Source organism: Drosophila suzukii, chromosome 3 (assembly GCF_043229965.1).
Source record: "Drosophila suzukii chromosome 3, CBGP_Dsuzu_IsoJpt1.0, whole genome shotgun sequence".
In the NCBI taxonomy this organism is placed as follows: Eukaryota; Metazoa; Arthropoda; class Insecta; order Diptera; family Drosophilidae; genus Drosophila; species Drosophila suzukii.
The window spans coordinates 13971740-13996422 of NC_092082.1; the positions used below are offsets into that span (position 1 = coordinate 13971740).

General features: G+C 41.7%; 7 protein-coding genes across 9 annotated transcripts; 5 read left to right on the forward strand and 2 right to left on the reverse strand.

Annotated features, from left to right (window-relative positions):
- Nucleotides 1–207: 207 nt before the first annotated feature.
- On the reverse strand, nt 208–1401 carry RfC4 (replication factor C subunit RfC4). The gene is made up of 2 exons (XM_017088113.4): nt 1165–1401; nt 208–1112 (listed from the first exon to the last, which is right to left on the reverse strand). Exons 1-2 carry the CDS (start codon nt 1318–1320, stop codon nt 282–284), a joined length of 987 nt encoding a protein of 328 aa, XP_016943602.1. The 5' UTR covers nt 1321–1401; the 3' UTR covers nt 208–281.
- A 605-nt stretch (nt 1402–2006) lies between these two features.
- On the reverse strand, nt 2007–4231 carry Rop (Syntaxin-binding protein Rop). The gene has a single exon (XM_017088144.4). The coding sequence runs from the start codon at nt 4036–4038 to the stop codon at nt 2245–2247; it is 1794 nt and encodes a 597-aa protein (XP_016943633.1). The 5' UTR covers nt 4039–4231; the 3' UTR covers nt 2007–2244.
- Nucleotides 4232–4622: 391 nt separating this feature from the next.
- Nucleotides 4623–6916, forward strand: Ras64B (ras-like protein 2). The gene is made up of 3 exons (XM_017088146.4): nt 4623–4793; nt 5412–5499; nt 5556–6916. Exons 1-3 carry the CDS (start codon nt 4713–4715, stop codon nt 5963–5965), a joined length of 579 nt encoding a protein of 192 aa, XP_016943635.1. The 5' UTR covers nt 4623–4712; the 3' UTR covers nt 5966–6916.
- A 98-nt stretch (nt 6917–7014) lies between these two features.
- Nucleotides 7015–7602, forward strand: Akh (Adipokinetic hormone). Its single transcript, XM_017088148.4, has 2 exons — nt 7015–7171; nt 7237–7602. Exons 1-2 carry the CDS (start codon nt 7103–7105, stop codon nt 7405–7407), a joined length of 240 nt encoding a protein of 79 aa, XP_016943637.1. The 5' UTR covers nt 7015–7102; the 3' UTR covers nt 7408–7602.
- Nucleotides 7603–8583: 981 nt separating this feature from the next.
- On the forward strand, nt 8584–11959 carry LOC108013976 (proclotting enzyme). Its single transcript, XM_017079991.4, has 7 exons — nt 8584–9348; nt 9557–9708; nt 10200–10488; nt 10579–10872; nt 11100–11311; nt 11382–11453; nt 11675–11959. The coding sequence occupies exons 1-7, from the start codon at nt 8793–8795 to the stop codon at nt 11813–11815; spliced, it is 1716 nt and encodes a 571-aa protein (XP_016935480.4). The 5' UTR covers nt 8584–8792; the 3' UTR covers nt 11816–11959.
- Nucleotides 11960–14120: 2161 nt separating this feature from the next.
- Nucleotides 14121–20231, forward strand: LOC108020016 (venom protease). Of its 3 annotated transcripts, XM_036816278.3 has the most exons (6): nt 14123–14444; nt 15882–16051; nt 16124–16397; nt 16780–17173; nt 17235–17310; nt 19560–20231. In XM_036816278.3, exons 1-6 carry the CDS (start codon nt 14348–14350, stop codon nt 20085–20087), a joined length of 1539 nt encoding a protein of 512 aa, XP_036672173.3. In that variant the 5' UTR covers nt 14123–14347; the 3' UTR covers nt 20088–20231. The 3 variants fall into 3 exon arrangements, with proteins under 3 accessions (XP_070852671.1, XP_065720238.2, XP_036672173.3); XM_070996570.1 differs by lacking the exon at nt 15882–16051 and having other exon boundaries at nt 14121–14444; nt 16161–16397; XM_065864166.2 differs by lacking the exon at nt 15882–16051 and having other exon boundaries at nt 14121–14444; nt 16320–16397.
- Nucleotides 20232–21098: 867 nt separating this feature from the next.
- On the forward strand, nt 21099–23774 carry LOC108020049 (venom serine protease Bi-VSP). Its single transcript, XM_036816276.3, has 6 exons — nt 21099–21325; nt 21857–22026; nt 22099–22399; nt 22581–22989; nt 23051–23126; nt 23233–23774. Exons 1-6 carry the CDS (start codon nt 21229–21231, stop codon nt 23764–23766), a joined length of 1587 nt encoding a protein of 528 aa, XP_036672171.3. The 5' UTR covers nt 21099–21228; the 3' UTR covers nt 23767–23774.
- The last annotated feature ends 909 nt before the right edge of the window (nt 23775–24683 follow it).

The window sequence follows — 24683 nt, forward strand, 5'->3', positions numbered from 1 at the left end:
ATATTTCACGACTGTTTTATCCTGTTGTATTAACAAATCTGTTAGTTTCAGTAGGTGCAGTATATTTTAAATACCCAGACTCAAGGTACAATTTGTATAATAGGTACATCATTTTAAAGCTGCGTTAGAGGAATCATTAAAATAAATCAATCTAGCCACAAAATTGTTATTACAAATTTGTTCATTACAAATCGAAACTTCTCAGTGTAAATTCATTCCACAAATTTATTCAGTAACTTGACCATAATCTAAGGGACCCTAAACAAAGTTTTTCATAAAAGCTAATGCTTCTCGGCGGCTATGCAGAGTTTGGCCAACAGGGCGGTGAGCTGCAACAGCGAGTTGATTCCATCGACGATCTTCATGTGGGTGATGCCGATCTCCCGGATAAAGTCCAGCTTCAGGTGCTCGTCGATGTTGATGCGCTTGCAGACGCGGAATATGTTCCCTATGATGTCTTCAGGGGAGTAGCCGAGCTTCCACAGCTTGGCTAGGATTTTGTAGGCCTTGTGGATGTCGTTGGCGGCACAATGATGAATCATCTCCTCCAGGAGCTTGGGATGCGGCTCATCGCAGACCTTGAACACGTTCTCGGCATTGATATCTCCGAATCCCTGGGCTGTGGACTGAAGATTGTTCAGGCCCTGTCGCATGTCACCTTGGGCGGTGAAGACGATGGCCTCCAGGCCATCTTCCGTGTAGTTGAGCTTCTCCCACTTGGCCACCTCGATTAGCTTGGCCAGAACCTGGGCATCGGAAAGTTTGGTAAATCGGAGCATGGCACATCGCGACTGGATTGGCTCAATGATCTTCTCGCTGGTGTTGCAGGCCAAGGCGAATCTCGTGGTGCTACTATAGATCTCCATGGTGCGGCGTAGGGCCTGCTGGGCACCCTCCGTCATGCTGTCCGCCTCGTCGAGGATCACAATCTTATGCCTTCCGCGGGGCAGTGTCACCTTTTGCTGAGCAAACATCTTGATCTTGTTGCGCACTACGTCGATTCCTCGCTCGTTGGAGGCGTTTAGCTCTAGGACGGCCTCCTTATAGCTATCTCCCAGAAGGATCCTCGCCAGACACTGGATGGTGGTGGTCTTGCCCACGCCAGGAGGACCCTATACAACATATTAAGTAACTATTCAAAGGTTGTAGTCCTTAAAAACTCACCGCTATGATAATGTTGGGTGCATTTCCCTGGGTGGCGAAGACGGATAGTCTAGCAACTGTGTCCTCATTTCCCACTATCTCCTTGAACTTCGCCGGGCGGTACTTCTCAATCCAAGGCAAGTGACTACGCTTGTCGTCAGCAATTTCCTCCGGCATTTTATGTGTAATTTTATGAATTTGCAAGACAAACAATTGTTTGGCGTGGGGCTGCAGTATGACCGTACCCTGGGCGCCAAAATACGAGTGTTTGGTATTTTGGTCTAGTACATGTTCAAACATTCTATCGATTTTTTGTTAAAGTATTTTTAGGGCTTTTTTAATATTTTTAAAATCTTTTTTTAAATTCATAAACTTTTCAAGTTGGTTAAAAAAAAATTAAATCAAATATGGAATTAAAGTATATTTTAGAAACAATTTGTAATTTTTTTTGTGTAAGCTTTATTGGGTATTGAAGAAATTACAATACATTTAGATGCATCGGGTGCCAAAAATTTGAACTTGAATTTTAAAATTTTCGAATTAGATCAAATACATACATCGCTAAACCACTTTTAAAATGTCTTAAGTTTTTGAAACGTAATGAAATTTTGGTTCAATGTTTTATTTTTAATGTTAACATTTAAGTATTTTTGATGTCATTTTGCCGAATATGCAATTATTACACAGGCTCATCCATAACTTTTTTTTTTCAATTTGACTAAGTTCGGTAATACATATATTTTTTTAGTAATCCGAGGTGAATATATTATGGTGCTGTGATATCCGTTTCCCGTTTTTTTCTAATGTTCATACTACAGTATAAGAGCCAGTATAGGGGCTTAATTGAAATAATACTACTCGTATTATTGACGTTAATATTTATTTATATTCGGCTAAGAATAAAATACTATATAATTTTTATATATTATGTAATGCGTATATAATTTATGTATTGTATTTTTATGTTTATATATTGCAATATGTTATTAGTATAATAATTTCTTAAGGAATCATTTTGAACCTTCGGTAAGGAATAACAAACTATTTTTAAACACGATAAATGTGACAAAATCGTTAACAAGATTATGATCCAATAAATATTTAGTCCTCCTTGGAGAGGCTGCCCAAGTCGCTGAGGAAGATCTCGGGCGACAGGACGTGCGAAGAGCCGACCAGGACCTCCCAGTTGCGAACGGCATTGGTGACCTCGTAGGCGCACCGCATCTCAGACATACTAACGCCGCCCACGATGAAGACAATGAGCCTGGGCACGTTCTTCACCTGCGCCTGGCCCTTGTCCTTGTGCCAGTGACCATAACGGGCACTGGTCGGGGCATGGTAATTGGTATTTTGGGCCCTGCCCTCGAGGAAGGGGAAGTGGCGGAGATCGAGCTTATCCTCTATGCAATCCTCCATGATGTCCTTAATCACCGGGGTCCAGCGAGACATCTGGTAGGTGCTTTCGGTGGTCCGCTCCTTGCGCGGCACCGAGTACACCTTCTTGCGCGAATCTGCAATGACATTGATGCCCAAGCAACTAAGATTACGCACCATATCCTGATCCTTCGGCGACAGCTGGGCATGCGTGAACAGTTTGGTCAGATTCTCCTCGGAAATTCCGTTCTTGATCATCACATAGAGAGCAATAATGCGAACTTTGTCGTAGTTCGAGACATTGGCATCCAGCAAAATGGGCACAATGTTGCGCATATGATCCTTGATCTTCTCGCCTTCGGCATCCGTGCCCATGGCCAGATCCTGCTCCACACGGCACAGCTTATCCACATAGTTCTGGTAGGACTTCATGCAGTCCTCGGCCAAATGCAAATGGGTCGAGTACTTGGACAGCTCCTTTTGATACTGCGGCATCTTCTTGATCATCTGCGAGAGATCACGCATGGACGACTTGTCGGCCGAGCCCATACGCTTCGAGTCGGTGAACTTCTTCAGGTTCTGAGTCACCTGGGTGGAGACGACAGCAATATGCTCGTGACGCAGCTCCACCCACAAGTCGTCGTTTTCGTCGAGCAGCACCTCCTTATCCGGCTGGTTGGGTCCAGGTGTATAACGATAGACATCGTTGACGATGGGTAGCAAATCGTAGGCCATGGCCTGGAGGGTCAGCTCGTGCAGCAGTGGCGACACACAGTCGAAGCCGCGATCCAGGATCAGCAGCTGGGATCGGGCCTTCTCGGGGCCCTCGCCCATGGTGGCATCGTCGGCCTTGTAGGCGTCCAGCTTCTGCTGCACCGAAGCGGCCAGATCGATGTTCCTGTCCCAGTCGCTGCGGTAGCGCACATTGGGGTACTCCCCCAGGGTGGCGCACAAAGTGGCTATCTGCTCGGCAATCCGCTCGATGTGCTTGCTCCTTATGGAGGCAAAGGCCGGGGAGTACAGGCACTGGAATGTATCCGGTGAGTCCAGCGAAAACACCTGGCATTCGTAGGGCAAAAATGCAATGTTTATCTCCTTGAGGGTCTTAATTTTCCCGGCAGCGCAGGACTTGCACAGATCGTTGAACAATTCCTCGGGGCAGACCTCCGTAAAGAATACGTGGGCATAGCGATACATGGGTCGCGCGGGGTTCTCGAAGTCTCGAATCAACCCACGCACTGACTCATCCGATGGGGTAATCAGGTAAATCGCATCCATTGTGGGCAGCGGCTCGCGCTTCTTGTTGATGTCTTCCACCAGGGTGATGCCCTCGGCGCTGATCTCGTGCATCTTGGTGCAGGCGGACACCATGCGCATACCCAGCTTGTCCACCACAAGCACCCTCCATTCCATGCCGCCCGCCCCCGCAGCCGACGTAACGCCCTGCTTCTTGGGGGCTGGAGGCTTATACTTCACCACCTCATTCATCAGCTTCTGGCCCACCAGCACTTTCAAGGCCATTTTCACTGCGATTTATTGGTCACGATAATGAACACACTAGGATTGGAGATTATCTGGCTTTGCCTAACGTTTTTTTTCGCTTGTTTTCCCGTGTCTTAACTGGGCCTAAAGAATTTTATCTATTCCTTGGCCAATTTTCTGTATTTTTTTTCTGTATTTTTCTTTGATGACTATACCGTAGTGTGACCAGGTGGCGGTGGTTCAAATATAACAATAACCAATAAATCGGTATTTTCTGTATCACTGTTAAGATTATAGGGTATCAAACTGATAACAAAAAAAATTAAGCTGTTGAATATTCAACAGACAATTTCGGCAATTGAGGAACGACCCCAAATGGATCCTGTAGAATTTTAAAGAAGGCCGTGACCAGTTTTTACATTTTTCGGAATCAGAAACACTTTATATTTTATTTTACATGATAAGCTAATTTATTAAATTATAAATAAGATGAGCAGTATACTTTCTAAATTGATTTTGAAATAAACAATGATACAAAACGGTTACAGTTGTCTTAGCTGTTAGATGAGCTAAGGTGACAACTCTGGCAAGCTGGGTCCTAACCATCGATATTATCGATAGTACCATCAATAGTTTAGTTCTATTTTTCACATCCCTAGTCGCGGAGGAAAATAAAAAATTTCGCTGGCCAACTGGTCGAAATAAACGGGGAAATGCAGATGCAAACGTACAAACTGGTGGTCGTCGGCGGCGGCGGCGTGGGAAAGTCGGCGATCACGATACAGTTCATCCAGGTGAGGCCCCGGGAGCACCCCCATATCCAGCCAGGTGACGTCGCTTTCTACAGGGGCGGTAGGGTGACGGAGCGGGGTGTCGAAGCACAGGGGCGGGGCGGGGCGGCCCTTGTTTTGGCCAGAGCAACAAACAAGCAACAAGCGACTGCGATGTGCGTCTGTGTTTGGACATGCGTGTGCATTGTTTCGGGCAGAGATCATCATCATCATCATCGTCTTCATTGACTTAGGCCACACCCCCGTGTGTATCTCCATTTGGGGATCCAGTGGTCACAGTTTAAAGCCAGAACCCAGGGAGTTGCGATTGCCATGTAGCCCCCTGTTTTCTGGGTGTGCCGATCGATTCCCCGAGAGTGTGTGCCATGGTCACGACCACAATGCCCGCCCGCTTCCATTTATTTTTAGTCATTTGCGTCATCTGCACATCTTTCGTGTATATGCTGTAGCTTTTCCCCAAAGATATATAAAGCATAGTGGATGATAAAAGTGACGTGTGTAAACAAATCAAAGGCGGAATGATAAACGCACCAAGTCTTATGTTATGAAATGTTTATATAGTCCATGGCCTGAGTAATATAAGTTAGTAAAATATTATAATATTCGCCTTTTATCTTGCAGAGCTACTTCGTCACGGACTATGATCCCACCATTGAAGACTCATACACGAAGCAGTGCAACATCGACGATGTGCCAGCCAAATTGGACAGTAAGTTATCTTACTTTATCCCCTGAAATACACTTTTAATCTGTGCGATTTCCTAGTTTTGGACACGGCTGGCCAGGAGGAGTTCAGTGCCATGCGGGAGCAGTACATGCGCTCCGGCGAAGGATTCCTGCTCGTCTTCGCGCTCAACGATCATTCCAGCTTCGATGAGATCCCCAAGTTCCAGCGCCAGATCCTGCGCGTCAAGGATCGCGACGAGTTCCCCATGCTGATGGTGGGCAACAAGTGCGACCTGAAGCACCAGCAGCAGGTGTCCCTGGAGGAGGCGCAGAACACTAGCCGCAGCCTGATGATCCCCTACATCGAGTGCAGTGCCAAGCTGCGGGTCAACGTGGATCAGGCTTTCCACGAGCTGGTAAGGATCGTGCGGAAGTTCCAGATCGCCGAGCGTCCCTTTATCGAGCAAAGTTACAAAAAGAAGGGCAAGAGGAAGTGCTGCCTGATGTAAAAGGCGGCGTAAAGAATCTCCTGAATGCCGCAGCGGAAGCAGGAGTCAACATGTAACGAGTATAACACCAAATTTTTTGAAAAACACGCGTCGACTGAACTTTAAATTCCGTTGAGAAGACGATAAACCAGTAACCCGAAACCAGTAACCGCGCAAAACGTGTCAACGAGCCCAAACGAAGTGCATTTCTTACCTGCCCAGGTGCATGCCGCATTCAACGAACGAATCGAATAAGCTTCGCCACTTTCAAATAGCTACGAAGAAACTTACAACTGAGAACTAACAATGCCACATGCAAACAGAAAACAGAAACACGAAGAATAGTTAGATATATACAACAGATTCACACGAATAACATATATATACATACATATATATATATATATTTCTACATATATTTTTGTAATATTATTTGTTGATCAACGACAACAATTAAGGACGAATGTTTTCTATAATTATTACCAATCGTGGCTCGCAGGCCATTTGTTTTTATAATGCAATAACTAAACCCAGAACGTTTGTTTCGATTAAGCCAAAACGTAATAATGTGTTATTGTAATTTGTATTGTTATTTACTACTAATATATACGTATACATATATAAACTGCTTACAATCCGATTTTGTTGTAACAAATTGAGTGCCTCGTTCTCGCGCGTAGAAAACTAAAACATCAAACTCTGTATTTCACACACACACAACATTTTTGTACTATATCCGCAGCTGCCAGGCGCACAACTCACTTAACAATATTTTTGTACATGTCCCAAGCCGGATTCTATGGTTTATTGTTCGCCAAATGTATTGCAACAGTTTGCTTAAGCCGCAATCTCGTTTAACTCTTATACACTGCTTAATTTAACGAACTTATTTAAAGGTATATAAATAAATATATAATTATATTTAATATTAAACATATGCGCAATTCTAATAAACACATGGAGAATCACAAACGCTTCCACATAGAAGAATGTTTTAATGACGGTGCCAATTGGATTGGATTTGAAGAAGCAGAATGGAATCAATTATAGATGGAATCCTTCCAAGTGCTGGGTTAATTAGCTGCCAGCTGGCTCCTTTTGGAGCTGAATTGGGTATAAAAGCAGGCTGAACCGAGGTGAAGTAGCATAGAACTCAGAATGAATCCCAAGTGCGAAGTCCTCATTGCAGCCGTGCTTTTCCTGCTGCTGGCCTGTGTCCAGGGTCAAGTGAGTAGTTCTATTGGTACTTATAACCCTTTCTTATACATGATATATGATTTCCTTCCCTATAGCTGACTTTCTCGCCGGATTGGGGCAAGCGTTCGGTTGGTGGAGCTGTCCCGGGATCCTTCTTCGAACCCCAGCAGGGCAACTGCAAGACCTCCAACGAAATGCTACTTGAGATCTTCCGCTTTGTGCAAGCCCAGGCCCAGCTCTTCCTGGACTGTAAGCACCGCGAGTAGGAGGCTGTATCTGTATCCCATTCAGATCCCCATTCGGATTCGGATCTCGGACGATGTCTAGCACGCACACACATACACTATCTATATATATACCCATATATATGTATACAGCACGTTATCAAGGTAGTCGTAGTCGGCATTTAGATTTAATGGAACTTTCCTTTCCCCACAATAAATAAGCGCATCCAAAATGTATTTCGAACGGCTATCAAAGGGGGGAATTTCGGCCAGCTCCCTGACCTCAGTGGGTGCTTTACCCATCCTTCAACTTTTCAAGTTCATCCCCCAAAAAAAAAAAGAAAACCGGGAAATGGTAGCTGTCAATTAAATTAAATTTGATTTCGAAAATTGCCACAATTAAATCATTTGATGACACCCACTCCATTGGCGCTTAAGTTCCGGTGTGTCAGTGGCCCACGGGTTCAGTTCGTCGGCGAAGTTCATAGTATCAGAATGTGTGCGATCTCTGGCTCCCCGAAAGCTCATAAGTTACTCATAATTTATTTGGGTCTCTTCACTTGCTCGGCCGTCAAATGTAAGTTTTGTGAATTCTTTTCCCATTCGGTTGTCTAAAAATACCAACTAGATCGTGCCAATAGATCTTTTTGAGTTATGTGATCGTGTCATTCCATTTAATGTGTCAACATAAACAAATCCCCCACATATCACATCATCTGACACCCAGAAAATGACTGAACAGACCTCCCCAAATGTTTACAATCGGATTCCAAGCGCCACTGGCCCAGTTATTTTAATTCCCCCGGAATTAACGATGCATCTCGGTGTGAATTTGTTGGATCTGCAATTAAGGGGTTGAATAATGCCCAGAATTAAGTTTTTAAAAATGTGCATTTCCCGGTGGTTATTAAATTCTCTGAATACAACCAAATCATTTCTTTATAGAATGAGTAATGGGTCATAAAATAATTCAAAGTTTTTATTCGTTTCGATGATATTACATTTGTTTATGTGTATTATGATGAGGTTCTTTAGTCATGAACATCCTACAAAACATGTTTTATATCATATGGTTTTGGAATTTATATTATTTTTTAAATACCCATTCTTAATTTAATAATGGGCATTTCAAAATTCTCATTTTCATTCAAAAAATGTTTTTAAAATTAAAAAAAAAAGTTTTTGTAAAATTATTTTTAAAATTCACACTTACCCCTGATCCGCTCCTGAGTTTGGGCTTTTCAAACGCCTCTTTGGGTAATTGTGCCCCACTAAAATACAATTGAAATATAATCATTATGGGCCGCCATGCTCCACTTGGCGGAGCTGCAATTGGCCGAAAAAGATGAGTTCGTGGACAGTTGCCACCTGGTGGCCGAGCAGCAAGCACGGATAAACGGATACGGTTACGGTTGCGGATTGGAGAGATGGTTCTGCTGGACGATTTCTGTGTGAAGGTGTTTTTCTGGCCATTCCTGTCCTATTTGGCCACCATCAAAGGCTGGTGTCCGCTGTATCCGCCAGGTTACTATCCCATTTATGCGATACCACCGCCGCCGCCGCAGGGACCACCATATCCTCCGCTCCAGCCGATTGGTCCACTAATACCGCCTCAACCCGCTTTTCCGTCCACACCTGCAGTGATCCCGACATTCCAGCCCACGCCCCCGAATCCCCAGACGCCGGTGACCCCGCCGCTGTTCACGACCAGTAGCAGTACCACTGTTTCCACGACCTCAACGACAGGTGGAACCACCACCAGTACCGCTGGCACCACTCTGCCCGTTCCGGTGGCCACGTGTCCATCACAGCCGCTGGTCTGCCTGCCCGGTGGAGCGCGTCCGCTGCCCAATTGCCCGTGCATCGATCCTCGCCAGCAGCAGAACTCCCCGATGAACCCGCCCACAGGACCACAGACTGGTTCGGATATGATGGTTTTCATGCCGCTCAATTCCGGACGTAGGCGGCGTCGTCGCCGGAGACGTCGGATACTCTACTAAGATCACCTCCTAACCACCAAAAAATCACCTATCCCAACACCAAAGAAATACAAAACACTTGCATATACACCGCAAAATTAGTCAAAATAAAAAACGATCACAAAACCCAAAGCAAATTTAATTGACCAACTAAATTTGAAATTAGAGAATCCTCTACCACGCCCCCTCCCAATCACTTCGTTCTTTTACAGCCCAGTCCTGCCAAGATGCCCGATCCCGGCCTGGAAGCTGCCTGCCCCTGATTTACTGTCCCCAGCTTATGGAGGAGTATCAGGGCCAGGGCAACGAGTTCCCTACCTTTCTGGGCCAGTCCATCTGTGGATTCGATGGCTCCACTTTCATGGTAATCCCTTAGATCTATTTCGGTTTTTACTTATACATGGTTTATTTAACTCGAAATATCAATGACCGCTCATTTTATTGCCTTCCTTATTTAAAATCGCTTTATTTTTTGCTAGTCGCAAAAATTATTTAAAATTATTATCTCAAACTACGCATTAAATTGAGCATGAACATTGTTTGCTACACTGATAAAAAAATTATTGAGAAATTTTACTCGATTTTATTAAAAAAGGTTCATCTTTTTTTAACATGAGATACGCCCCATATCACATTTATATGTATCTTACAAGGGACAACAATCGTAAAATGCAACTCCCAATATCGTTTTTATATTATTCAATGTTCCGTGTAAAAGTTTCAAAAAATATATATTAACTCACTTCGGATATAATTTAAACTATTGCATTCAAAATTTAATGCATTAGTAAAAAAAATGTCTTTTTATTCCATTTAATATGACTTTTAATAAGTTAGGATTTGTTGTGCTATCAGGTTTGCTGCGCCTCGGATCGAACAGAAAACGCCAGAAGCAGGAAGGATATATTTGCGACCACCGCTGCACCATTTGCCTTTTTTCATTTCTCGCCATTAAGTGGAGGATCCACTGTCACTCCGATGGTTTTCCAGCCCACTCCGCCTCTAAACCAGGGTGTCATCCCCAGCTTTAACCCACAACCTCCTCCTCCAACACCTCCACCAAATGCTCCACGCTCGACATCCGTTTGTGGGATAAGTGGTGCCACTTCCAATCGAGTGGTGGGTGGAATGGAGGCTCGAAAAGGTAACAAGTGGTTATTTACCAGATTACATTTTGAATATTATTTTATTATTTATTTTACTACCTATTTCTTCTATAATAACTCCTCTCCAGGAGCCTATCCTTGGATAGCTGCCCTTGGCTACTTCGAGGAGTCCAATAGGAATGCTTTAAAGTTCCTCTGCGGTGGCAGTCTGATCCATTCTAATTACGTGGTCACCTCGGCACACTGCATTAATTCGATGTTGACTTTAGTGCGACTGGGAGCCCATGATCTCTCCAGGCCAGCTGAACCGGGGGCAATGGATTTCCGTATCCGTAGAACTGTGGTCCACGAGCGTTTCGATCTTAATTCTATATCGAATGATATAGCTTTGATTGAGCTAAACGGAGTGGGGACTTTGCCAGGTAAGATCTCGAGATGGGTATACTTCCCTTTAAATTGATCAAATTCGGAAAAATTATTAAACCTATTTAACCCAACTTTAACAAAATGATTTGTAATATTAATCATTGTTTCTATAAAAACGCTTCTTAAAAACTAAACATATATACCCTTTCCCACAAAATTATTAACTCAATTATGTTTATATTATAGTTCTATTTTTCCATCTTTACATTGTTGTATCTACCAGGTAACATATCACCCATTTGCCTGCCTGAGGCCGCCAAGTTTCTGCAACAGGACTTTGTGGGGATGAATCCCTTTGTGGCCGGTTGGGGGGCTGTGAAGCACCAGGGACCTACCTCGCAGGTGCTGAGAGATGCCCAGGTGCCCATAGTATCGCGACAGAGCTGCGAGCAGAGTTACAAGTCCGTTTTCCAGTTCGTCCAGTTCAGTGACAAGGTAAGCTGGCCATCCTGATCCAGAGGGGAATCCCCGAGAGATTATTTCAAGCCCAATCAATCCTTTGCAGGTGCTGTGTGCGGGCAGCTCGAGCGTGGATGCCTGTCAAGGGGATTCCGGTGGACCACTCATGATGCCCCAGGTCAGTTACAATCTCTTCTTCTGTGAGTCATCGAACCTGTTTTGGCCAAGTCTTGAGCTCTGTCGCCAAGGTGGTTCACTAAATACTGTACCACTAATGGTACATGCTCGTGACGCAGATATGATTTCGTTGGTCAACGAAAATGTCGGTGACTTGCAGAAAGGAATTCGGATTTTATGATAATCATATATCTTCTACCACTTATTTTCGGAATTCTCCAGCTGGAGGCCAATGGTTATAGGTTCTACTTACTCGGCCTGGTTTCTTTTGGCTATGAGTGTGCTCGTCCTAACTTTCCGGGAGTTTATACGAGAGTCGCCTCCTACGTTCCTTGGATCAGCAAACACATCTCAACGGCTTAGAATATGACACATCCTAAATCGATCTTTGATGTGTCATCCAAATTGAGAGTACTTAATAAATACTTGCATTAAATTCTAAACCCCAAATACACTTACCCACCGGAATTTCCGCAATAAAGTTCATGTTTTTATGTTCTTGTTTGATTTAAGCCTAAATGATCTTACATTAATTTGTGAATATCATTTGCATGTATTGGATTAAATTCCCCTTGTCAGGGGATTTTGTTTTAGGCTTTTTTTAACCAGGAAAATAAATCAAGCGCCCAAAATATTTGGTTCAGCCATCTTATCTTATTTGAAACTAATAAATGTTTTTGTAATAAAAATAAGTGTTATAATAAAATAATTATCAATGTAATATTGTTGACTTAATCGATTTTTAATTAATATTTATTATTCGAATTACACAATAAATTTTTTTGATTTGCATACACATCACGTTATTTATTGTGTTCTTAAAGCATTTTAAAATTTGTTTTCGATTAATTACAAAACTTGTTTGCGTTATTTTGATTATATGTCGTCAGATGTGTTAGGTAGATATATATCAATTGAAATATCTTAGGGATATTGAAAAGGTTACGTGACTATATCACTCAATGTATCTGAAAATAAAGAAGTCAAGTTTATTAAACACTTGTTACCAAGTATATTTCGCGGCATGAGGGATAATAAAATAGATGAAATTGTTGAGCCGGAACCGAAAAAGAGCAATTCTTTAACGACAGGGTCTGGAATTTCCCGCCATTCACTTCGGCCCCCGCTGTTTTTACCTGCACTGCATGGCCAAGTGATACGGATTAGTCATTATAGTAGATCGATCGGTGTTATTATGCCCCTGCGGATGCATCGATCGCATGCCAATTGGCTTTCGGCAGCGTCTCAACGGAATTCTAATCAGGTTGAGTGCCCTCAGTATTGTGATGTATATAGCGAATGGGAGGAGACTTAGTGGGGTGTATTAGGAGAGTGCTAACTGTGATCGCACTTCAGATGCATAATGAACACAGATGACGTCACATGTAGAATATTTCTTATATGATTTGTTGACAGTCGAAATCAATTACAATGTACATGTGCTATGTACTATAATGTATTTGTAGTCGGTGAAATTCTGAATGTGCAAAAAACAACAACACACAGAATATACATTTATATTAATTTATTTAATACGATAATATAGTATTCTTGGTATTTTCGAGTCGTGTATTATGGAGGGGGTCGGTGGCAGTGTTACGAAGTGTCGAAAATGTTTGGATAAGTGTCACAATGTGTCACCAAGGGGGGTGTGGGTTATATTCATCGGAAAATCCACATCAAGTAATATGTAAACCGCCCCTAAAATATTTTATTGGATAATCATAGTATCAAAACTATGAACCCGCTAAGTTTATCGTATTTGGCAAAATTAGTCATGTAAAATAATTAATATTCGGAAGGTTCCCATGAGTGTAATGATTTTAAAAATATTATTATACAACTCAGTAAAGGAAAATTAATCATCCTAAATGCAACATTGAAAATACAATTAATATAAAATTTCCTTGCAACTTTAAAATACAAAATCTGATGGATCCCCACTGTAATTCCAATAATTACGTATTCTTTATGGGAGGCTGCTATCTATATAATCAAAAGCTTTTTACGGTACTCGCATACGAAAACAATTACAAAGTATGAGAATAAGTTCTGATTGCTAATCATGATGCTAAAATAGAATTCGAGCTAGAATGTCGCCGGCGGCTTTGGTCAGTTCTCTAAGTGATTCCCAATTGACATGTCAACGCGATCCGTTTTAATTTACCTTGATTAATGGCATTTATCATTTTTGCTTAGACGACCGTCTAATTGAGTCACAGAATTCTTGGGACCAGATCAATGACAAATTGAGAGCAGAGCAAGGCCAACAATTTGGCGCCTCATTTGACTCACGCCTTAATTGAAAATTCCCAATTTAGAACAATGTCAGATTGTGTCCTATATCATTACCTACCATTACCCACTGAACCATATTATCAGGCTGCAAAAAACAATAAATATTTGTTTCCATTTTCGAATTGCGTTGGGAAAATCACTTCCTAATCTAAATGTGTGAATTTGGTGCTTTTCCACCTTGATTATATGCTTATAAAGCAAATGGCGTGCTCCATGAATTCGAATGTGAACCCCATCCGAAGTGCTCTCCAAAGTGCACCCACTTTCCCGGCGAGAGAGCTTGGCGAGAGAGGTCGGTAGAATCGGTAGATTCGGTAGAGAGATCCCATGAGAACCCTGCATATAAAGCTCGGCTCTGGGGGCCGATCGCTCAGCCGAATCGAAGACGCGATCGCTTTGGTCACGCAGGCCACGAAAAGAAACACACGGCAATCTCCGAAGAAGCTTCCGCGGGTGAAGACGCGTCTCCAGTTGTCTCCGGTTGTCCGGTTCCCCAAAAGAAAATTAGTTTACTAACGTTATTCGGCCAGTGAACGTCGCGTTGCCCCTCGTTATCTCGTATATATGATCGTATATATATAATAAATCGATCTCGCCATGAAGTGGATGTGCTGTGCTAGTGCTGTGATTACACTCCTGCCCCTCGTACTCCTCCCCCCGCCCACTGTCGCCCAGTTCAATCAGCGCAGGCAAGGTAGTCAAAGCCACTTAATTAGTCGAGAGCTTTTCGCTTCGCCATATCTTTCTCTCTATATCTAACATCTGTAGAACTTTTTTCGACTGATCTAAGCAAACAACAAACCAGTTCCATTAGCAAGGCATCTGGGATTTTAATCAAAAGCCATAAATACATCAACGCATTTAAATTAGATGGTCTAAATATCGGTTCGCATAGACCTCTAACCTGTGTGAGTCTTTCGACATCTTCAAGTTCAATGGCAAGTTCGTTGCTCAAGTCTTTCGATTTGATGCAGCAATTTGTATTGTCTGCGAAATAAACAATCATACCAAAATTATTCACAACGAAATTTTTTGGCCCATTGTGTTCGAGTTCAATTCCAGTTCACTAAACCGGTCACCAAGGTCAGATTTCGACTCGGACACCGACTTAAACAGGTGTTTATTATTACCCGCGGGGCGTTTTTGTGCCTGGTACTCATCAAGTTTGATTGAGATATAGACATCTATAGCTCGCTTGACCAGCATCAGCCGTTACGACGATATCAGATCTTAAGGATTAGCGAGAAAGTCTAATACAAGTGTTCTTGAAATAAAGTTTGTTTTACATTGTCACTACAACAAAATTAAAAAAGTCATTTATAATTCAGTATGACGCCTTTTACTTTTAAGATTTATTGTTTTGTTATTTTAAGAATCACATTAGAAAGCGCTACGTTCGGGTATCAATTATACCATTCAGGCCAAAAATAAACAAAGCAGACAAAGAATAGAAATAGTAAATGGCTATGAAATTTAAATAAATCATTTAAAATACCAAGAATAGAATTTGTTTTATTTCCTGTCAACTGTGAAGTATAATAATAGAGCTTAAGTGCTTGTACAATGCGGTTTTTTGTTTGTAGTTTTGTGTTCTTGCTAATGATAGACTGTTGACTTGGTTAGAGGTGTGAGAAAAACATAACTAAGTCCCTCATTCCCAAAACTGACTCATCTTGAGGTGAAGGCTAAGCCGTTTAACACATGCAACTCAAACTAACCAATTCGTATTTAAATTCATAAATAAAAAATTTGTATTAAACATTTATTCATATCTTTATAATTGGACCTAAAAAATAAACCGGACCTTAAAAATTTTTTTTTAATAAAAATTATAAAAGTAATATAAATTATATTGGTTTTCAAATTTAAATATGTATAACCACTAGTAACGAAATCCCAAAAATGATTTGAATTTATTAACATTTTGCGGATGTTGTCCTTATGTAAACTAAAACTTTTAACAAAGGTATAAAAAAGATTACTAAAGATCTAAAGTATTTTTGGGAAGCTATTCTTAAGTAAAATAATACTTTTAACGAAGGTTTAAAGCAGATTTAAACTTTAACTGAACTTAACGGTTATAAAAGTTATAAAGAAAACTAATGACCCATCGCCCAATGTTTCTACCCAGTTCGCCAGAACTGCATCACCCCCGAGAACTATTATGGGAGTTGTGTGGCCCTGACCTACTGTCCCCAGGTGGTGAACATCTTCCAGACCACAAGCAGGGATCGGGCCCAACGCTATGTGATCGCCCTGCAGCGCAGCTGTGGAACCCGCAATATCAACGGGGATCCGGTGGTAGGGACATATCTTCGATCTATCCTTCCACTTTTCATCCTTTCTAAGCTTTGCCCTGCTTTTCCTACGTAGATCTGCTGCACAGAACCCAGATATGACCCGGTCACAGAGCGACCTCGGAACCCCTTCTTCCCCACAGAGAAACCGTTTATTGGTCCCCAGCCCCCGCCGGAAGTCCCTGACAATCCCTTCCTGATCTCTACCACCCCGAGGACCACGACTACGACCACGACAACCACAACGACTACAACTCCAGCTCCCATTCCAGTTACCTCATCCGAACCCTTGGTGGAACAACGGGGTCTCTCGTGCCGTGGACCAGACACCAAGCCCGGAAATTGTGTGGGTAAGTACTTAACATTTCGTTAGTAATATTAAAATAAAAGCGGGATTTACCAGGCAATACGTTTTTGAGATCAACATGGTTACACGTGTTTGATATTATTTTTAAGATTTGCTTGGGGAAGCTTATGTCATATATTGGGTTCATTTTAACTTTATGTTAGACATGCAATCAGAAAGTATTTACCCTTTGAGAACTGAACGGGTATAATAATTTTGAACCTGTTTCTTATACATATATAAGAAAAGTATTGTGGATACACGTGTTTCAAAAAGCTGTATATATTACAAGGGACCAGAAAATTTGTTTTTATAAAAATGTTTGTATAAAAACTGTTTGAAAATCAAAAAAATTAAAAAATATTTAAATATCGCTCTTCATTTAGAACTCAAGGAGTGTGCATCGCTGTTAAATCAGTTGCGGGTGAAGCAGCGGGACGAGACCTTCGCCAATTTCTTGCGGGCCTCCAGATTAACTTGCGGCAACCAGGGCACCCAGGTGTGCTGTCCCAATGGACTGACGGTCACCACTCCGTCTCCCATTATTCCCAAGAACACGAACGAAATACCTCGCCGGCTGCCCAATGTGGAGGAAGGATGCGGCTCAACGCTTGGATATTACAAGAAGATCGTGGGCGGCGAGGTGAGCCGGAAGGGGGCGTGGCCCTGGATCGCACTGCTAGGATATGACGATCCCTCCGGGTCGCCGTTTAAATGCGGAGGAACCCTGATCACCGCCAGACACGTGATCACGGCGGCCCATTGCATCAGGGACGATTTGTAAGTTCATCTTCTCCTAACAATTTATATATATTTTATTCGAAATTTCTAATTTTTTTAGGCAATTTGTCCGTTTGGGAGAACATGATCTGTCCACGGACACGGAGACTCCTCATGTGGACATCAATATTGCAAGGGTATGTCAAAGATTATTAAAAAACAATATATTTTTAAAATATTTACTGGGTCTTTAAAGATTCATATTAGATATACCCAGGCTCCAAAATGTATTTAACCCTCTAGTGCCCAAGACCGCCTCCAGACGGGTAAGGTTAAAAACACCGTTATTTTAGTCTTTTCATTCCTTTTGACTCGGTTTTGCGTTTTTTCTAATTCGGGGAAGTCCAAAAATTAAGTTCGTTGCGTTTGGAATACATACTAGAGCTTGCGCAAGCTGCTGTAGTCATTTGAAGCAGAAAATTTGTGCAACTCGGACGAAATAATTATTTGCAAATTAAGTGCAAAATAGAAATATTTTTTTAAAATATTATAAAAAGTTTGTTGCTGGAAAAAAAAATTGTACCGTGTTGCTGATAGTCTCAAGGACTCAAAAAACGAAACCCACACTAAAAATAAGATTTCGTTAGCTTTCTATAGCTTTTATAAGGTATCCCGTCTAGAGGCGGTCTTGGGACAATTTGGGAAAAAAAAATTATAAGGTAAGTTTGAAAGTGGAACAACCTATGACATATTTAAGTACAAATAATTGCTTCAGTAGACATGGAGCGACGACAAGTGAATAAGCTATCAGCTCTTTCCGACGTGGAGATTAAAAAATTTTTAAATTCAATTGATATTGACATTGATACGGACGGAGAAGAAGAATTGGAGGAAGATTTGACTGATGATCTTTGCGAGGCAGCGCGTCCTGTCAATGAGGAAGATAAAGAAGCGATTGAGAAAGTTATACATATGTCGGATTCTATGTTGGCTAGAGAGATTTGTGTAACTTCAAGCGGAAGTTCTACTCCTTTTGCAAAATTGTTGTCACCCTCAAGTTCGATTGCATCCAATTCACCTCAAGCACAGAAACGCAAACGCAAAGCGCCTGCTGAGCAAAATATTGCTCATGTTAAAGCAAGCACAATAGCTGAATTTGTAGGATCTGTTTGGGCTATAGACCCAAAATCACCGCTTTTCAAAAAGATGTTGTGGCGCCAAACGAACCTAGTCATGGATAAATCTGCAATATCCTTTATTGAGCCTGACCTCGGAGCACTTAAAAATCTGGATACGCCATTCAAGTGTTTTCAATTCTTTTTGAGTGATACTATAATTGAGCATATCACGCAGCAAACAAATTTGTATGCTGCCCATAAGGATGTCAATTTAGAAATTCGAAAATTTATTGGCATTTTATTTTTTATGTCAGTTTTCCGTTCATATTGGGGGGAGTACGCATTTGGAACAATTCAGAACACAATGTCAAGAAATCGCTTTAAAAAAATACGAGGTAATTTGCATTTTAATGATAATAGTAAGTTGCCCTCCAAGGATTCTACCGACCACGATCCTTTATACAAAATACGGCCGCTCGTGAATCACTTAAATGAGAAGTTTCAGTCAGTTCCGATGCGCCAACGCTTATCTGTGGATGAACAAATGTGTGCAACGAAGATGAAGACCTTTCTTAGACAATATTTACCAGACAAACCACACAAATGGGGAGTGAAATTCTTCAATTTGTGTGACTCTTCTGGCTTTTGCTATAATTTCGAGATATATTGTGGAGCAGGTGACAACGTTGTTCAGGGAAGAAAACTTTCCTTCCGATTAATGATGTACGTTATGATAAAGTCGAGCATTTTCCAATGTTTTTATCACGCGCTGACAAAAAAACCTGTAAGCTTCCTGGTTGTACATCGGAAACTCAAATTGTCTGCCGCAAATGTAATATAAACCTGTGCTTTTCCCCAGAAAAAAGACTGTTTCTACGATTTTCATCACAAATAAGTAATCAAACTTTTTGTACCCAAATATTTGAAGCTTTGTGAATTTAAGTAACTTTAGTTTTAATTGTTGTTTTATTTGTTTTTGGAGCCTTTCTTTAAGTAACTTATAATAAAACGTGTAAACAAAAGAATTGATTACCTAATTTTTTGTTGGCCTACCTTCCCAAAGCCGCCTCTAGGCGGTCCAAGGATATAGTCCTATAAAACTCGATCCATGCAAAAGTAAAAGTTTTTCTAAAACAAACATTCACTTTTGATACATAATGAATCCAAAAATAATTTTTTTTTGGGAAAAGAAAATTTGGGCACTAGAGGGTTAAAATGTTAATGGGATTATTTTTATTAATTATTTAAGTATTTTCTTTGGTATTAAATATTATTTCTATGTATAACATGCTTCATTTTCGTTCTGACATTCCTATTTCTCTTTTTAGTACGTGTCACATCCGGAGTACAATCGCAAGAATGGACGCAGTGACATGGCCATCCTTTATCTGGAACGGAACGTGGAGTTCAACTCCAAGATTGCGCCCATCTGCCTGCCACACACGCCCAGTCTACGCCAGAAGTCATACGTGGGCTATATGCCCTTCGTCGCCGGATGGGGAAAGACGATGGAGGGCGGAGAGTCGGCCACCGTGCTGAACGAGCTCCAAATCCCCATCTACGAGAACGGGGTGTGCATCCAGAGCTACGCGAAGGAGAAGCGATACTTCTCCGCCGATCAGTTCGACAGCGCTGTCCTCTGCGCCGGCGTTCTTTCCGGAGGTAAGGATACGTGCCAGGGCGACTCCGGCGGTCCGCTGATGGTGCCGGAGGGCGGTACCCCGGGCTTGCGGTTCTATCTGATCGGCGTGGTGTCCTACGGCATCGGGTGTGCCCGACCAAATGTGCCGGGGGTTTACTCTAGTACACAGTACTTTATGGACTGGATCATCGCACAGGTCCAGCAGACTCCCTGATTTGCCATCGCCTACATGTTGCACCTAGGTCATAAGAACCAAATCTTAATCTAAGCCCCTAATCAGAACAAACGGATTGATTTAAGTTTTGATATCTGATTAACTTTGGATTATGAAAAATAAAAATATTTATTACAAATTTAATCTATCGTCTACTCAGCTAATTAGTTTCATAATAAATATACTTTTATCTACTTTACATTTGCAATTGTACACTTGTATCTATATTCAATATTCTTAAGATATTTGAAAATGTGGGCGCCCTAGTTTTGGTTGGCTTGGGAATATTTTTCAATCAATTGGTACTATCAATTTGATAGGTAATGATACATTACAGTTAAAATGTGTATTCTAGCTTAAAGACTGTAGGAGCCACAATTTCGGACGGCTTGTGGAAGTTGAAACAAAGTTGCTCGCATGAAATATCTAGAATCTGCATGCTTAATCCCAACTTTGAAGCTTTTATGGTTTTGAGATCACAGGATATTAAGTGAATTAACATATTCTACCAAAATTGAACTATTTTAAATAATAAACTTGTTAATAGGGGATTTACTTTCTTCAAACAAATCTATAGAATTATTGATTGGCCACCATACTACGGATTACATCACTGAAAATACCTGATCATCAAGTTTATTAAAAATTTGCTACAAAGTGTATGCCGTGATATAAAGTTTAATAAATTATGTGAAACCGTTAAGCTGGGTAAGACTTTCTTCTGCAGCTTTACAAATATTAATTATATATGCTATACGATTTAGTATATGGAATGGTGAAAAATTAATATAATATATTTAACTTTATAATCTATTGTCTACTTAGATTTGAAAAAATCATTTAAAAATTGCATACTTTTCCGAATTAGTTAATATTGAACTATTGAATTATCTAATATTACACAAACTTTTCCGACGAGAGAGCTTCCGGGAGAGAGCTCGTTAGATTGAGAAGTCGGTAATTCCCACGAGAACCCGGCATATAAAGCTGGGCTCTGGGGGTCGACCGCTCATCCGAATCGAAGACGCGATCGCTTTGGTCACGCTGGCCACGGAAAAACATAGAAAACAAGCGCAAGATCCTTTTTATGAGCAATTCGGTTAACATTATTAGGAATTAATCGTAATATATCGATCCCGCCATGAAGTGGATGTGCTGTGCTAGTGCTGTGATTGCACTCCTGCCCCTCGTACTCCTCCCCCCGCCCACTGGCGCCCAGTTCAATCAGCGCAGGCAAGGTAGTCAAAGCCACTTAATTAGTCGAGAGCTTTGCGATTCGCCATATATAATTATCTTTATTTAATGTCTGTATAACTTTTACGACTGATCTGAGCAAACCAGTTAACAAGGCTTATGTGAATTAAATCAAAAACTGTTTTAATGCGTTTAGCCTAAATGGTCTAAATATATATTTGCATAGTCCTCAAACAAATTCTAGTTCAATGGAAAGTTTGTTGCTCAATTCTATTGATTTTACAACTGGGTTAGTCCCCAAGGCTGAATTTATTACTAGCGTGCTGCCCAGTACTTGTAAAGTTTAATTCATATATAAATAGACGTCTATGACTGGCTTGAACAACATCTTCCGTTACGACGTTTTTAGATTTTGTAAGATTATTCTAGTGCAATTGTTCTTGGGATAAAGTTTGTTTTAAGTCATTTTGAGGAAATCGCTACTCAAGTAAATCAACTGCAACTTTTGAAAATGGAATACAGTTGATTAATACGAAATCTATCGAATGGATGACCCATTTTTTTTATTTGCCCAGTTAGCCAGAGTTGCGTCACCCCGGATAACTATTTTGGAAGTTGCGTGGCCCTGACCTACTGTCCCCAGGTGGTGGACATTTTCCAGACCACCAGCAGGGATCGGGCAGCTAGATATGTGATCGCCTTGCAGCGCAGCTGTGGCACCCGCAACATCAACGGGGATCCGGTGGTAGGGACATATCTTCAATCTGTTCTAGCACTTTTCATCCTTTCTAAGCTTTGCCCTGCTTCTCCTTCATAGATCTGCTGCACAGAACCCAGATATGATCCGGTTACAGAGCGACCTCGGAACCCCTTCTTCCCCACAGAGAACTCTTTTATTGGTCCTCAGCCCCCGCCGCAACACCCCGATAATCCATTCCCCTTTCCTACCACACCGAGCACTACGACTACGAGCACCAATTCCTTCGTCTTTCCAACCTTTCCGAGTACCACGACTACTACTACGACAACCACAACGACGACCACTTCAGCTCCCTTTCCGGTTACCACATCGGGACCCTTATGCCGCGGACCAGACACCAAGCCTGGACATTGTATAGGTGAGTTTTCCTAAAAATTGTTAATAATATCATTTACAGTTACTGTTCGGGTCAGATCTTTAACAAAATAGAGTGTAGTTAGTTTAAGTGGTAACTTATAGAGTTTTAAAGGAACTATATTACTTGGTACCAACCAATAATTTAATAAATATCCCTAACTACTTTTCTGCAACTACATTAGAACTCAAGGAGTGTGCACTGCTCGCCAAGGAGCTGCTGGACAGACCGGAGGACGAGATCTACGCCAAATTCTTGCGTGCCTCCAGATTAGTTTGTGGCAACCAGGGTTACCGGGTGTGCTGTCCCAATGGACAGGCGGTGACCACACCAAATCCCAATATCTCATCGGGTTCCATTATTCCCAGGAATACGGACGAAGTGCCTCGTCGGCTGCTCAATATGGAGGATGGGTGTGGATATACAAATGCACCGAATAAAAAAATCGTGGGCGGTTTAGTGAGCCGCATAGGGGCGTGGCCCTGGATCGCACTGCTGGGCTATACGAATGCCCGCAAACGGTTCCAGTGCGGAGGAACCCTGATCACCGCCAGACACGTGGTCACGGCAGCCCACTGCATCACCACAAATCTGTGAGTTCAAAATGGTAAATTAAATAATTGTCTTTTGTTTTGACCTTTCATCTTTTCTTAGGTCGTTTGTTCGCTTGGGAGAACATGATCTGTCAACGGACACCGAGACTCGCCATGTGGACTATAAAATAGCAAAGGTAAGGTTGAGTTTAGGATTTGATCTGATATACGAGTATATAATTTAAAATTTCTACTGAGTCATATAAATATTCTTTACTAATAAACACCGATATCTTCTTCCAGTACGTGACCCATCCAGAGTACGAAGTCCGATTCAAACGCGGTGACTTGGCCATTATATTTTTAGAGCGAAACGTGGAGTTCACCTCCAAGATCACACCCATCTGCCTGCCACACACGCCTGATCTGCGCCACAAATCCTACGTGCAACACAATCCCTTCGTCGTAGGATGGGGAAATACGATGGAGTACGGTGAGTCCGCCACCGTGCTGAACGAGCTTCAAATTCCGATTCAGGAGAACAGTCTGTGCCGCCAGAGATTTGCATATAGTTTTTATTCTAAGAACCTACCCGCCAATATGTTTGACAATTCGGTCATCTGCGCCGGAGATCTTTCCGGAGGCAAGGATACGTGCCAGGGCGACTCCGGTGGTCCGCTGATGATGCCGGAGTCGTATAACTACACTTTTCGGTACCATCTCATCGGCGTGGTCTCCTACGGGATCGGGTGTGGTCGGAAAAACACTCCGGGTGTCTACACCAGCACACAGCACTATATGGACTGGATCATCCAACAAGTCCAGCAAACATCCTGAGTTGCTATCACAAATGATAAATGATTTGTTTACTATCCTAAAATAAAATGAAGCTACTACGCTAAAACTATTGGATTAATAATAATAATTGAATTAATAACATAAATTATTAAAAATGTATTTATATTTTAATTTTGATCTCCTTTGACTTCAAAATTAAAATATTTTTTTAATTATCTATAAATACAAGTTTATGATTTAAAAATATAATTAGATTCTTATAATTTCAAAGCGATTTCAATTATATAAAACACATAGATATTTATAGATTTTGGTGATCGAGTTTTGACCAGTAAACTTCATAAATAAATAGGTAATATATTATATTTTATATATTTTGACCATTCAGTAAACCCAGTACAGTTGTAAACCTAATTCCAGTACCAAGCTTAAAATATCTAGTGTTCTTTGAGTGCAAATATTGACACTCTTTGCTTTGTTCTCAGGATGTCTAATCCCTGCGTCCGATGCCTGAAGGCAGAAGGATCCCTTTTAGGGTTACAGCATCTTATGCAAATCGAGCACAAGACGCCCATCAATCATTCTGGTAATGATCGCGTCTTGGGCGAACCGAAAAGAACCCAGAGGTAAAAAAAATGGGTTAGGGGTACGCATATGTAAATGCGGGGTAAGAAGGCAGCCTGCGCTCCTGGACATGAACTGCATTGTAATTGCTCCGGCAGCCACAAGCGGATTTGCATAACTCAGAAACGGAGGGGAGTGGTAAGAATGCCCCTATATGATCTTTAGAGAGTATCGCTTGGGCGCCATCTCCTGGAGGGGAACAAAGGGTTGGCTTCCCCCAAATCCCTTCTCGCTTTCTTTTCTCCAACAGCAGATGAACAAATCAAATGCCGAAAGTACAATGCAAGACGAATCCTTTTTAAAGTCAGAACGCCTCCCGCGCATTTGTGGCC

What these genes read in the sequence shown, in the direction of transcription:
- RfC4 (XM_017088113.4), bottom strand. Translation starts at nt 1,320, where the DNA reads ATGCCGGAGGAAATTGCTGACGACAAGCGTAGTCACTTGCCTTGGATT. An exon ending in CACCCAACATTATCATAGCG is followed by an intron (nt 1,113 to 1,164) that starts GTGAGTTTTTAA and finishes TATGTTGTATAG; the next exon opens with GGTCCTCCTGGCGTGGGCAA.
- Rop (XM_017088144.4), bottom strand. Translation starts at nt 4,038, where the DNA reads ATGGCCTTGAAAGTGCTGGTGGGCCAGAAGCTGATGAATGAGGTGGTG.
- Ras64B (XM_017088146.4), top strand. Translation starts at nt 4,713, where the DNA reads ATGCAGATGCAAACGTACAAACTGGTGGTCGTCGGCGGCGGCGGCGTG. An exon ending in TCACGATACAGTTCATCCAG is followed by an intron (nt 4,794 to 5,411) that starts GTGAGGCCCCGG and finishes TTTATCTTGCAG; the next exon opens with AGCTACTTCGTCACGGACTA. An exon ending in TGTGCCAGCCAAATTGGACA is followed by an intron (nt 5,500 to 5,555) that starts GTAAGTTATCTT and finishes GCGATTTCCTAG; the next exon opens with TTTTGGACACGGCTGGCCAG.
- Akh (XM_017088148.4), top strand. Translation starts at nt 7,103, where the DNA reads ATGAATCCCAAGTGCGAAGTCCTCATTGCAGCCGTGCTTTTCCTGCTG. An exon ending in TGGCCTGTGTCCAGGGTCAA is followed by an intron (nt 7,172 to 7,236) that starts GTGAGTAGTTCT and finishes CCTTCCCTATAG; the next exon opens with CTGACTTTCTCGCCGGATTG.
- LOC108013976 (XM_017079991.4), top strand. Translation starts at nt 8,793, where the DNA reads ATGGTTCTGCTGGACGATTTCTGTGTGAAGGTGTTTTTCTGGCCATTC. An exon ending in TCGATGGCTCCACTTTCATG is followed by an intron (nt 9,709 to 10,199) that starts GTAATCCCTTAG and finishes TTGTGCTATCAG; the next exon opens with GTTTGCTGCGCCTCGGATCG. An exon ending in TGGAATGGAGGCTCGAAAAG is followed by an intron (nt 10,489 to 10,578) that starts GTAACAAGTGGT and finishes ACTCCTCTCCAG; the next exon opens with GAGCCTATCCTTGGATAGCT.
- LOC108020016 (XM_036816278.3), top strand. Translation starts at nt 14,348, where the DNA reads ATGAAGTGGATGTGCTGTGCTAGTGCTGTGATTACACTCCTGCCCCTC. An exon ending in ATATCAACGGGGATCCGGTG is followed by an intron (nt 16,052 to 16,123) that starts GTAGGGACATAT and finishes TTTCCTACGTAG; the next exon opens with ATCTGCTGCACAGAACCCAG. An exon ending in CATTGCATCAGGGACGATTT is followed by an intron (nt 17,174 to 17,234) that starts GTAAGTTCATCT and finishes TAATTTTTTTAG; the next exon opens with GCAATTTGTCCGTTTGGGAG.
- LOC108020049 (XM_036816276.3), top strand. Translation starts at nt 21,229, where the DNA reads ATGAAGTGGATGTGCTGTGCTAGTGCTGTGATTGCACTCCTGCCCCTC. An exon ending in CAAGCCTGGACATTGTATAG is followed by an intron (nt 22,400 to 22,580) that starts GTGAGTTTTCCT and finishes CAACTACATTAG; the next exon opens with AACTCAAGGAGTGTGCACTG. An exon ending in TGGACTATAAAATAGCAAAG is followed by an intron (nt 23,127 to 23,232) that starts GTAAGGTTGAGT and finishes ATCTTCTTCCAG; the next exon opens with TACGTGACCCATCCAGAGTA.